General features: G+C 37.4%; 2 protein-coding genes across 6 annotated transcripts; one reads left to right on the plus strand and one right to left on the minus strand.

The window, feature by feature from the left end:
• The first annotated feature begins 1,923 nt into the window (after positions 1-1,923).
• On the plus strand, positions 1,924-10,306 carry LOC105257447 (zinc finger CCCH domain-containing protein 18). Of its 5 annotated transcripts, XM_011268051.3 has the most exons (8): positions 1,924-2,262; positions 3,079-3,412; positions 3,614-4,757; positions 5,967-6,457; positions 6,605-6,861; positions 6,999-7,385; positions 8,166-8,537; positions 8,759-10,306. In XM_011268051.3, exons 3-8 carry the CDS (start codon positions 3,635-3,637, stop codon positions 9,201-9,203), a joined length of 3,075 nt encoding a protein of 1,024 aa, XP_011266353.1. In that variant the 5' UTR covers positions 1,924-2,262; positions 3,079-3,412; positions 3,614-3,634; the 3' UTR covers positions 9,204-10,306. The 5 variants fall into 5 exon arrangements, with proteins under 5 accessions (XP_011266353.1, XP_011266352.1, XP_011266355.1 ...); XM_011268050.3 differs by lacking the exon at positions 3,079-3,412; XM_011268053.3 differs by lacking the exon at positions 3,079-3,412 and having other exon boundaries at positions 8,807-10,306.
• LOC105257449 (FIT family protein CG10671) lies at positions 9,886-13,016 on the minus strand. Its single transcript, XM_011268055.3, has one exon. It carries the CDS (start codon positions 12,633-12,635, stop codon positions 11,454-11,456), a length of 1,182 nt encoding a protein of 393 aa, XP_011266357.1. The 5' UTR covers positions 12,636-13,016; the 3' UTR covers positions 9,886-11,453.
• Positions 13,017-13,076: the final 60 nt, after the last annotated feature.

The raw sequence follows: 13,076 nt of genomic DNA on the forward strand, positions 1-13,076 counted from the left end.
GGTAATGCATAAATTATATTTGCTGTCTGTTTATAATTATATGATCTAAACAACTTTAGATTAAAAATTTCAATATTTTTATATAATTAAAAAAATCTAAATTCTTGTGTCATTACAATAGTACTATTATTATAACATATGTATGTTTATTATTTTGTAAAATTTTCAATAGATAGTGCTTGAAAAATTTTGGTAGAATACAATTCACATATATACCAAAAATTAGCATATTTGCGAGTATGTGCGCATAGCATCAAATTGAAAGAGAAGGATAAAAAGCTAAAAAAAAGAGAGAAAAAGAAGGGAGACAAAGAAAGAGAGACATGTAAATCGGAATAATACTCGACTATAAATAGAATATTGTAAAAGGTACGTCATATATTCAAAAATTTTGCTTACGATTTTGACCGCATGGGTGAAATCGGCTCTTCATCATCAATGGCTGCAAGGAAATAAACTCCAGTTAACGAATCACTCTCACATAAATTACTCAAACGAGCATCCTCGTCTTTCCACTCAACTGTTGCGTTTTATGAAACTTCAATATCAAAGTATACAACGAAATCCTCTCGCAATTAGGTACAAAGATACACAAGAAATTAATTAAAACTGATCACAAAATCACACGTAAGTCGGCTTTTTCCTATACGATTTTACATGATGTGATCCTTGCATATATCCTGTAGAATAGTAGCGACTAGGACAGATCTTGCGCATGCGCAATAGGAAGTGGTATATAAGAGCCAATCAAGAATTACAAATGCTTGGGAAACTTCGATTGACCAATCAAATTAAAGAAGCTGTACATTCTAATGATGGCCGTGTTCCGAATGTACTACCAGTGCTGAAAATCTATAGTATATGTACCGTAAACTATAGATTTTTAGTACTGACAGTAAACTCGGAACACGCGTGATAAGCGAGTCATATCTCGAAACAAATCTACACTGCGTGACAACGATTCGTTTCGAGGCCCTTCTCTCGCGGGGCAAGGGGAGCGTAGAAGTGACCAATCAGCTGACAGCGTGGCAGTGGCTGATTGGTTAGAGGCTACGCTCCCCTTGCCTCGCGAGAGAGACCATGGAACGAATCGTTGTCGCGGAGTGTACATAAGTCCCGATCATAGTCGAGTATTCTCTTCATACTTGACTGTGATTGGTCAATCTCTTAAGCCTTAAGAGATTGACCAATCACAATCAAATATGAAAAGAATCGACTGTGATTGATCAAGTTCTTACACCTTAAATCTCCTTGAAATCTCATTGTAGACGACGCATAAGGATGAAGGAAATAAAATTTCTTTGATTAATTGATTAATTAACCTCAATTCTTCCTCAAGGAAAAAATATTCACATTTCTGATGACATTTTCGAATGGATTGATCAAAGGTGTTTATGGCCCGTTTCTACCAACGCCGCTTAACTTTAATCTTAGCTTAACTCATTCTTTGTCTCCTTTTAACTGTTCTTTTAGAAAGAGACAAAGAATGAGTTAAGCTAAGATTAAAGTTAAGCGGCGTTGGTAGAAACGGGCCTATGACAATTAGGCCCGGTTCCACAATCCAGTTAATCCGAGTTTAAGTAGTGAATGGACCAATCAGGACCCAGTTTAACGTATTAAACTCCGATTAACTCGAGTTGTGGAACCGGGCCTTAATGCTTGATTGTGATTGGTCAATTCCTTAAGTTATAACTTTAATCCATTAATCTTACTGCCAGTGTAGACGACTCTTAACTCAAGAAATTGACCAATCACAGTCGAGTATTCTCTTAATGCTTGACTATGATCGGTCAATTCCCTAAGTTACAACTTTAATTCATTAATCCTACTGCCATTGTAGATGACGTGTTACAACATATCCCTACCGTGCTGCGCAGGCGCGAGAAGAAGCATCTCTTCGACACATGTATCCATCTAGCAGCGACTAGTTCCATGGTCGAGAAACTCAGACGTCCGAAGATCCCGCAACCTCCTCGGCGCTTCTTCGGCGTTTGTGCTTTGTTCTCTTCGGTAATCTTCGGCGACCGACAACGACAGATCCTCCTGCGACAGGGAGAGGGATCGCGCACGACGGGTCTGATAATTGGACGGGTGTAGCCCGCCGTACGCCGCCCCCAGGAAGCGATTAAGCGCCCGGGGCCCGGGCACGGGTCTCGCACTGCGGGTGCGAACGTTAGTTCTGCGGGTGACGCCGGCCGCCTTGGAGAGCCTCGGAGTCTCGAAATCTCCTAAGGCCCCCCAGGCATAGTACGCGCGACCAAGGTAAGAAGCCCACGATGACAATCTCAGCACGGACAGGATACCGAGATGCAATCTGTGTCGTAAAAAGAGGGGAAAAAAATCGTCACGACTGTATCACTATTCCTATCTCGCAGTTTCGATCGCAGTATTAATGACGTCGTCGTCATCGTCGTCATTTCGTTGTCTGCTTAACCTCTTACGTATTCCCTGAAAATTATACCTATGTTGTGATCATCGTTTCAGTCACGAGAAAGAGGAATTGTCTGGATACAAATGCGCCATTTTTTTCATATTTTATAGCTTTCTGTAAACAAAAATAACTTGCAATAAGTACTAGAGCTGATTTGATGTAATGAGTTTTTCTTTTTTGTTGATTATTAATTAAATATTATTACTGCAATCGTTACTGTTGAGATTCTATGTTATTTTATAGCAATCATGCACAGTATGTTTTTTTTTACTTTATCAGCAATTAATGTTCATGAAAATGTTATCGTAATTGCACATGGCAAAGTTTAATTCTGATTGAAAGTATACGGAAAATATTAAAATATAATTATAAATATTATATATTAATTATATATTATATATTAATATACATATTTAATTATATATAAAGAGTTATATTGTATTTCTTTTTTAAAAGCAACGAAATGTTTATGGTTATGATCTATAATATTTATATGAATTATATTTTGCCAAAGACAAATACATAATTAGAATGACACTACTGGGACGTACTATCATTGCACTTAAAGCTTTCTTTATACATATATATTCTCTCTTTGTTCTTCAAATTGTTCCTAGTCCTTTCCTATTCTCTTTCTTTCTCCATAGGCCCAAAAGACATTCTTTCAGGTTGAAAAAAAAGTTCGTTCGCTATAGTTTCTAGTGCAGTACAAAAACGTGATTTATCGGTACTTTCTTAGTTTGTGTTGTGTTCAAGTTGAAAGTTTAAATCGACACTAAAAAGTTCCGCGCAAGAAAACCCGACAAAAGAAAAACAGTATGTATCATATATGTGACAAAGTTTATAAGTAATAAAGTATAAAAGTTTTCGATAAAAGAAAAGTTGTCAAAAGTTGTGACATAAAAAGTATGTTCGACACAATATGGATCGCGCGCGTTGTGCCATCAAGAGCGAATACTTCACAGGCTCTGATCGACACAGGTAAGCCCTGCGATGCTATTGATGCAGATTTTTCAGTGCTACACATTCGGTCGGTGAAACGTCTAAAAAAAAAGACAATTAACTTACCAAGTAAGAGAGAATTTTGTGAATGGGTTACATTTAAAGATTTAATCAAGACATTCCTGTTCCCGTTGGTCTAAAGTTGTCTGCCGTCTTTTAATCAACTCCATTATTTTACAGGTTGAAATAGTTGCAACAACTATGTCCGACTCTGGCACAGAGAGCACTTCCTCGGAAGGATACGACGGAGGTAGGAATCGACTTACTATCACAGATGAGGTAACATCGTCACGCTACTCGCATCATTCCTCGGGATCCGAGCGACGAAAGTCTGCGGCAAGTTCTATTACATCCGGGGGAAAGTCACCTCCTGGATCGCCATTATCAGGCACAGAATCTAAATCGCCGAGATCCACTCCGATGTCGCCGAAATCGCAGCGATCCGGGATAATGTCCCCTAGTGAAGAAGGTTCTCCAAGATCATTGCGTAGTTTATCGAAATCTCCACCACCAATGTCACCGTCACCCTTATCGCCAACATATCTCCACCCCGCATCGCCGACATATCGTCAATTCGAGTCGCCAAAGTCTCACCACTCGGGAAACAACTCTATCGAGTCACCTCGATCGGACCGTAGCTCATCCCGATCTCCTATCCAGGACAACGGATCGTGTCTTTCTCCTCCAAACGATTCCAAATCTATGCGCTTCGAAGATGCCGAATCCAAAGCATCTGATTTCGAAGTGGATACACAAAGGTCCGTTGACAATTCGTTAAAATCATATTCATACAAAAATAGCGAATCCAGACAAAGTTCACCAAAATCGCCCAGATCAGGTCCCAGTTCTGTGAAATCCTTGATATCAGCGAGGAGTTCACCAAAGTCATTTAAATCTGGGCCAGCATCTCCCATGGATGATCAAGAATCGGATAAACATTCGCCGGCACATTCAGGTCCTCGTTCTCCCGAGGAAGAAGATGAAGAGAAGAACGGTTCGTTTAACGAATTGGACGGCGAGCAAATCTCGGATGGGGATATCGAGGATGAGCCAGAGCCAATGTCTAAATCTAAATCTACACCTATTACTCATGGCGAAGATTTATCGGATGTGTCGGATCTCGAAAGCATAGATGGTCCTGAGGAATCTACTGAACAGAACACAGAAATAGATAAGCTTCAAGAACAGGATGTAAAAAAAGAAAATATTAACAATGAAGAAAATACAGAAAAAGAAGATAAAACTGCACCAGTTGGTTTGACAGAGGAAAGTGAACAACTAGATTTTGAAGCCGACGGTCAATGGAAAGACGAACGTGATGAAGGTAAATACATTATAAGAATTTAAAGAATTTATATCAAATTTATTGTTATTTTTCTTTTTAATTTCAAAATTACACACACTTGAACATTATATTAATTATTAATATAAGGACCATTGAAAAAAGTGTAGTCGACCAAACTAGCCAGAAAATTTGTTTATTAATACGACGTTTCGACCATATGGTTGTGGTCCTTATCAAGTATATACTGGAAAATATTTATAAATTAATTAATTAATTAACGGTTTGAATATATAGTACGCTCAACGAATTAAAGTGTAACAATTTTTATATACCGATGTAATAAAAATCAGGAGACAGGCATAAACGATAATCTTGTAAATTGCACAAGTCACATTAATAAAAAACGTTATTTAACTAGATTTGAATTTTAGAGAAATTGATGCGTCCGTGAGAGACTTCGTCAAGAAATTAAACACAACGATAGGAAAACGAAACTACGTGACCTTTATTATTTTGTCGTAAATGTTGTTTAAACTATCCGTGTCTTTCTGTAGATTGATTAAATTATTAAATTTCTTGATAAAGAACATCAACATTTTGCATAATGAAAAATATGTTCGAAAGAGAGAAATTGCTGAGATGTTCTTTATCAAGAAATTTAATAATTTAATCAACCTACAGAAAGACACGGATAGTTTAAATAACATTTACGACAAAATAATAAAGGTCACGTAGTTTCGTTTTCCTATCGTTGTGTTTAGTTTCTTGACGAAGTCTCTCACGGACGCATCAATTTCTCTAAAATTCACATCTAGTTAAATAACGTTTTTTGTTAATGTGACTTGTGCAATTTACAAGATTATCGTCTATGCCTGTCTCCTGATTTGTATTACATCGATATATAAAAATTGTTACACTTTAATTCGTTGAGCGTACTATATATTCAAACCGTTAATTAATTAATTAATTTATAAATCTTTTCCAGTATATACTTGATAAGGACCACAACCATATGGTCGAAACGTCGTATTAATAAACAAATTTTCTGGCTAGTTTGATCAACTACACTTTTTTCAATGATCCTTTGATTATTTGACTATTAGCGACATTAAGATATTTATAATTTATAATTATTAATATGTTAAATATTATTATTAATTATATTAATTTGCGAAATATTGTTATATTAAAGAAATATCACATTATGTATCACTAAAATTACAATCACTGAAATTGATAAAATTATAGGTGAAACTGAAACAGGTACAAAAGAAATTAAAGAGAATACGGAAAAAGATAGAGACAAAGATAAAGACAAGGACAAGGCAAAGCTAAAGGAATCCAATGAAATGAATGATAAGGAAGAAGGAGAGGAGGGAGAAAAAGAGGAATCTGAATTGGAGGAAGGAGAGCTTAGCGATGGAGATGATGCACGACCGGAAGAGACTGAACCGAGACCCGTGTGTCGTTTCTATAATCGGGGACAGTGCACATGGGGTGTTAGTTGTAGATTTTTGCATCCAGGAGTAACGGATAAAGGTAACTACACTATGTTCGATATGGTGAGGCCTATGGCATATCCGCCGCACGCCGCCACGCCACATGAATATAGACCGCACATCGACAGACCGAATATTCGACCATTACCCGGTGGTTATGGTGCTCCTGCACATACGCCTAAAGTGGAAGAAACTCCAACTGAATCTGCCTGGGAACGTGGTCTGCGTCATGCTAAGGAAGTAAGCTATTATTATTACAAAATAAAATTATTGTACAAAATATTGCACGTATTCTTTGTTGATAGAATTAATAATTTTATAAATAATGACAATAATGTCTTAAGAGTAAGTTTCTTAAAAAAAATTTTATTCTTTTCAATTAACTAGATGATGCGTAAAGCGAATAAACGCAAGGAATCGGACATGGATTTTGAAGAGAAGAAAATGAATTTGAGTTTAGGACAAGATGAGCTGGATAGAGAAGCAGGATATTACGCGAGAGCGGCTAGTCCCGAGCCGCCGGTTGAAAGGTGGCCACAACGCGAAGTACCACGGTCTAGAGTACCATCTAGACCTACGCCAGACAGATATGCCGACGAGCCTGAGGGATATTATCCTCCAACTGTATCATCCGATTATTATAGGTAAGACAAACAGAAATGATATTATTAATTGTATGACTACAAGTTCTAAGAGAAGAAAATTATTTTAAAAGCATATATTATATCATACAATAATTATTATTACTCTATCGGACTTGTCCATCTTTATTTTTATTCAGCAGGAGAGTGCATTATAAAGATTCTCGCGAATATCGAGAGCGTGTCGATTATCATGCGATTCCACGCGGTGCTACCTCAGTTTCTCCTCCACCGCACACTCGCGACCGAGAAAGGGAACGAGATCGTGAGCGCGATAGAGAGCGAGATTATTACGAGAAGTATGAGAAGAAACATAAACGGCCATCACGAGAGGTTATTGTAGAACGTATTCCGCCGACGAAACCTTGGCGGGAAGAAGAACCACCCCCTGTCGAAAGAGGCAGAGGCGACGAATGGGCGGATCCGTGGATGCGACGCAAGTCTCCGAGCGCTGTGCGTCGCAATACGTCATCGCGCCGATCTCGCCGACAATCATACTCTTCGGGCTCTTCTTATTCTTCAACAAGGTATTATTCGTTGATTGCACTTGATTGTTTGTGCCTAATATTGAAAAAACAAGAAAAAGCGCCTTAAAACTGCCAGAAAAAGTTATTTGTTAAAGAGAAAGATAACTTATTGAAAATAATATATTCCATAATAATAAATATTAATAAAGAATATATTCCATAATAATAAATATTTTATAAAGAAATTGTAGATGATAGAGAAAGGGAGAGGAAGATTGTAAATGATAAATATTACTCGATAATTGCATATACATATTTTTTGTTCAATTATTCATTATAAATGCACGTGTGTGCACGCGCGTATTATATTTTTCATGCAGGGTATAACAAAAAAGTGATTTAAATATTTGCAAATTTATAATATTCATTAAACTGAATTAAAAATACTGAATTTAAAGATGACAGATAAAAATTCAAAAATCAATATTTCAAGTAAATTAGCACTTTTTAATTCGATAGTGTAAATTATTAATTATATCTATTCATGTCTATCTATCAGTTAAAGTATGAAAGAATTACATTTAAATTCAATATAATTAGAGAGAAATTAAAATAATAATATGACAAAATAATTCCATATAATTTCTTATTAATTTAATAACTTTTTATTTTTGTATTATAATTAATAGATGCGAGGAAGATGATAATTTGCATAAAAATTTACATGAAGATTGCAGTAGAAATATTGATTTACGGACTATAAGGTCACAAGTCTTTGAATCATTTTTTTTTGTAATATCCTGTATATAAGAAAAATGTATAAGAATATAATCTTTTTAGTTCTAGCCGTAGCTCGAGTCGTTCTAGCTACAGTTCTTACGACTCCTTATCCAGGTCCCGTTCACCATCAATTCCCGCTAGAACTCGTTCCGCTGGCAAAACCAAAACTGTTATTACTTCACCACCTTCCAATCCTCCAGCTGCACCTCAACGAGGTGCCATGCTGATGAATCCCCCTGCTCCATCTCCTCGCCCACCCAAAGGATCTATTTCTCCTACAACGGGTACTCTACATCGACGGGCTGGATTGAATCCACCTGCTCCGAGTCCAGTCTCTTCTCATCAGCGTCATCATGAAAAAGCTAGAGAGCAGAAAGCCGCTATGGCTGCGGCTGCTGTGGCTAAAATCATTAAAAGTCGCTCAAGATCTAGGTGAGCAAATTAATTTTTAATTTACAAATTTAGTATAATTGAATATTTTGAAATTATAAAAAAATCACTATGAAAAAATCATTATGAATTTTCATTATGAAAAAATTTAATTTAATGACACGACTATAAATTAGCATTACGATTGGTTTGATTAATTAACTTATTTTTATAATATGTGCCTTTTTTCTTAATTTCTATCGCAACTATTATGCATCGTGAAGACAAAGAAAAAGAAAGGAGAGAAAAGCACATTCTAAATCGTTTCGCAGTAGTTCTGGATCGGAGAGCAGCGGAAGCAGCAGCGATTCGAGCGAATCGAGTTACTCATCATCCTCCAGCGAGGCACGTAGAAGGAAAGGTTCGACACCACCGATAACACGTAAAGATTCCAAAGGCATCGATGCATTGAAGTTGAGCGGCACGAAGCAACAAATTAAACTTACATTGAAACCTGCGAGCAACACTACAGCAGTAAAAAAGATTGATCGCAGTGCACTTATGGCAGGTAAAAAACGTGCTCTCGAATCGCCGCCAATCGACAGCAAGGCGCAAGTAGCCGCGGCAGCGGCCAAGGCCGCCAAGAAGGTGAGCTCGCGTCGCGAGGAGTTATTGAAGCAACTGAAAGCAGTAGAAGATGCGATCGCGCGTAAAAGATCAAAGGTTTAAAGGTCGATCGATGAATCTTCAGACAAATACGTATGTACTACGTTTTCTAGACACATTGTGTAATTAGCATCACCGTCATCATCATCGCAGAATAACGAGATATGCAAAGTGTGTTAGATTGTGATAATATATACAAGCAAAAGCATGTTCTCATTTTTACAAAATACAGAATCGAACTTCACTATATTTTATTTCTTCACTAGAATTCCTTTTTCGTTCTATTCTTTTCTTAAATAAACATATAAATAGCACTGTACAGTTTCCGACTTTTGTTTTAATATCTAAGTGATTATTTTTGTGTAAAATTTAAAACAAAAGATAAGAAATGCATACCATAAAATATTTTGATTTCTAATGCACATGTAATGCACACACATGCGCTCACGCACACACGCACACGCACATGCATAATTTATTATAAATTTATTAAATATATCAATTAATTTTAAATTACATTATATATATAGTCGTGAAGAGTTTGTACAATTATGATAAATTAGTTTTGAAAAGGTACATTGATAATATGAAGCGACTTTAAAGTTTTAAGAAATCGATTTTTGCCTCAGTTATAAAAATCGATAAACTTTCTTTTTCTATTCCGTGAACGGATGAGCTTTGCATCTCCTTTGATGTCAAAAGTTTACTTTATAAAATATCCACTACTCTCATTTCTGTTCTTATTCGCAGCCAATTCTTGTGAACAGTTTCTGTGCGTTGTGCGTAGCGATTATAAGGTTACACAGCCGAGCAACGATCTGATAATCGAGCGATGTATAAATTGTCATGTCTGTATAAATATTTATTCTACATTTCACCTTTTGTTCCAACTATAAAAATGTAATATTAAAATTGTCAAGTGGATTATCAAAAGTTTTCATGTTGCCAAATGTGAGAATTATTTTACAATTATAAACTCATATATGAAAGATCTGTAATGAATGTTACAAGAGGCTATCATATTGAATATAGAAAGTGCTAATAAATTAACTTTCTATGAAACAAACATTTATTAGTAGAAACATATATTCGGAGAAACATAGTACCATAATTTTTCATTAATGGACATAAGCTTTCACAATGCAACAAAGAATAAATTTGGCGTTAAAAAATAGCATTTTTGTTTCATTATTGCGAGACATTTTTTTTTTTTTTTTTTTGAGAAAAAAACTAACGAGATTATGTAGATATAATCCAGAATATGTAAAGATAATATAAATATATTTTCTTTTAATAAAATTAGAGAGAAACATCAATAAGAATTCGATATGACTAATGACCTGCGATTTTAACGGAAAAATACGATTCCAAAAATAACAGAGAATATACTGTCTGTGCTCTCTCTATCTCTCATTCGTAAATACAACGATTGTGACTACGTGAAAAGAAGGAAGATTTCATAATGGAAGTCATATATTTTGTACTTTTCTTCCGTATATATATATATATATATATATAGTAGAACGTATAAACTATGCCGAAAAGCCTGTTAAATTAAGAAACAAACTGTGCTTTGTTAACAACAGACTTTATTAAATATAAGTTACAAAACAAAATCCCAAAGAGAATATTATCGAAAATACCGATTCTCTCTCTTTGATTCTAAACAAATTAATTCTAAATAAATTAACATGTCTTTTTTTTAACAATCCGTATAAAGATGCCGATAAAATGGACGCATATTCCCCTATATTACTCTGTAATTATAAACACTGTATGACTTAAAAACATCTAATATAAATAAGTCTCGTTTAGATGAAGTTGATTGACTCACATTTCATCATTGAGAATTCTTAATATATGTGCAAGTTTTGTCTTATGAAATCTAAGATTTAAGCATTTATGTGGATTATATGTATAGAAAAACAAAGCAAGGTACATGTGTATTCATCAAAATTTTTTAGATGAAATTTTATATTTAATCTTTGTATTTAAACTTTAAAAAGGTGTTCAAACATTCGGATACTTATTGAAGTACGTATACATCGTACGTATACGTATTTGTATATCTGTATGTTTTTTTTATCAATGTAATTTCAATTGTTCAAGTAGAGACAAAATGGAAATTTTACGCAAATCATATAATAATATATAATTATTAACGCGTTAACGCGTTATAAATGTCAGAAATAAGTTAATAGTATCCAAATTGTTTCAAATGTTCAATTCTTGCATAAAAGTTGCCCTGGAACACTTTGGATTGTCATTGAAGTATAAAGAATTCCTCTAAACATGCGCGAAGAACATTTTCCTTTATACTCTCGGCGTAGACACATCGAGATCCGATTGTCTGTTTGTTGGATTCGACTCCACGGTTTCTTGCATTGTTCTGAGCGGCATTCCCATGAACTTTGGTTGATTGTTGTCGTTCAAAGTGCTACGTCTCCCCCTGATAATGAAAACTGGATTCGGTTTTACCTCATTATACTTGAAGAGACCATCGCCGGGAGCTGGTAACCCGATCTTGGGTAGCTTGTACCACCACTTATACGTGACGTACCACGTCATAATCGCGGCCACGCTGGCGAGGAATTTCTCGATCATGATGTGATAGTAGAGCGTCGTGGACACCAGCATAATGTCCCACAGCAGCTGTTGTAACGTCATCGCCACGAAGAGGCCGCGCAAATACGGCGTCAGCGCTTGATGCGCCTTCTTCAGGAATTCGAGATCGTTATCCGAGAGATTTCGCAGCGGACCGCGACTCGTCTCGGTCGGCGTGGATCGTGTGTGTTCCTCGCGCATTACCAGATCCTTGATGCCCTCCCATCCTACCAGGGAAGAGCCTTCTTCGGCCAGGATCAGACTAGAATAAACTAAGATGAACGCATGACCGGATATGTCGAGACCGCTCCAGAATTTACCCGCCTGCAAGCATCTTATCTTTGATTGCATCTGAATGTCGCGGGAATTCAGACACCTGCCGTAATTGTTTTCGATGTAGTAGAACAGCCTCGTCCAGAAAAACCAGGCGAAGGTAGCGAAGGCGACACGGGCCAGGTGCTTGAGCAGGATCGGTCTGCGACCGCAGCCCAGCGTGTGGGCCGTCAGGGCGACCCAGGGTATGATTACAGACAGCAACCAGCCCCAGCCCCATTTGACGAAGTACCGATTCAGAGCGTTGTCGGACCTGGAGAAGTAAGTACGTGGCATCGTGACGAAGTCTGCGATCAGCGAGATCGTGAATATCATGCTGCAGTAGATGGCCACCTTGAGCCGGGTGTCGAATAGCAGCGACTTCTTGCATACATGCAGCAGCATGGTGATGAGGATGAGGCCGATGGAGCTCGGCGCCGCAGTTGGCCGGGTGCCACCGCGATCTTCCTGCTGAGTGAAACTCGGCCGAAAGTTCATTCGGCTCGAACGTAGACCACTGCCGCTGGTCCCGGAGTTCCCGGACGACGTGTGGATGCTACGTCGCTTACCCGTTGCCATCTCGCTTATTTTTTGGATTCCAAATTCTAGGTTATCGACGCGCAAGATCCCCGATGTCGCCTATGGGCATCGCACTAGGTTAATCTTTTAGGTTAGGCGCATCACTTGTTCTAGGAGGTGCCGGAAGATGTCCAATCTGGCGCTATTCCTGGTCTATTCCTCGGGTCTCGCTCGAGTCGCCTCAACTTGCCGGACTCGAGGTGAAGGTGAAATCTGCCTCGTCATCCACTGTTTCACCTACTCCCCTCTTCTTTACTCCACATTACTATGCGTGCCATGGGTGTCCTTTGCCCCCAAGTGCCTAAGTTCTCTTCACGTATAAATTATAAACCGTAAATGACTATGACACACGTTTCACGTTGCCGTACGCGCGTCGTACGCGATCGATCGAATCGATAAAGCTACCGACCGTTGAACTGTCAAACGTACCGACCACGTGCG

Source organism: Camponotus floridanus, unplaced genomic scaffold (genome assembly GCF_003227725.1).
Source record: "Camponotus floridanus strain SB8 unplaced genomic scaffold, Cflo_v7.5 scaffold69, whole genome shotgun sequence".
Taxonomy (NCBI): Eukaryota; Metazoa; Arthropoda; class Insecta; order Hymenoptera; family Formicidae; genus Camponotus; species Camponotus floridanus.

Coding starts and splice junctions, on each gene's coding strand:
- LOC105257447 (XM_011268051.3), top strand. CDS start 3,635: ATGTCCGACTCTGGCACAGAGAGCACTTCCTCGGAAGGATACGACGGA. Junction 4,758..5,966: donor GAAAGACGAACGTGATGAAG/GTAAATACATTA, acceptor ATAAAATTATAG/GTGAAACTGAAACAGGTACA. Junction 6,458..6,604: donor GTCTGCGTCATGCTAAGGAA/GTAAGCTATTAT, acceptor TCAATTAACTAG/ATGATGCGTAAAGCGAATAA.
- LOC105257449 (XM_011268055.3), bottom strand. CDS start 12,635: ATGGCAACGGGTAAGCGACGTAGCATCCACACGTCGTCCGGGAACTCC.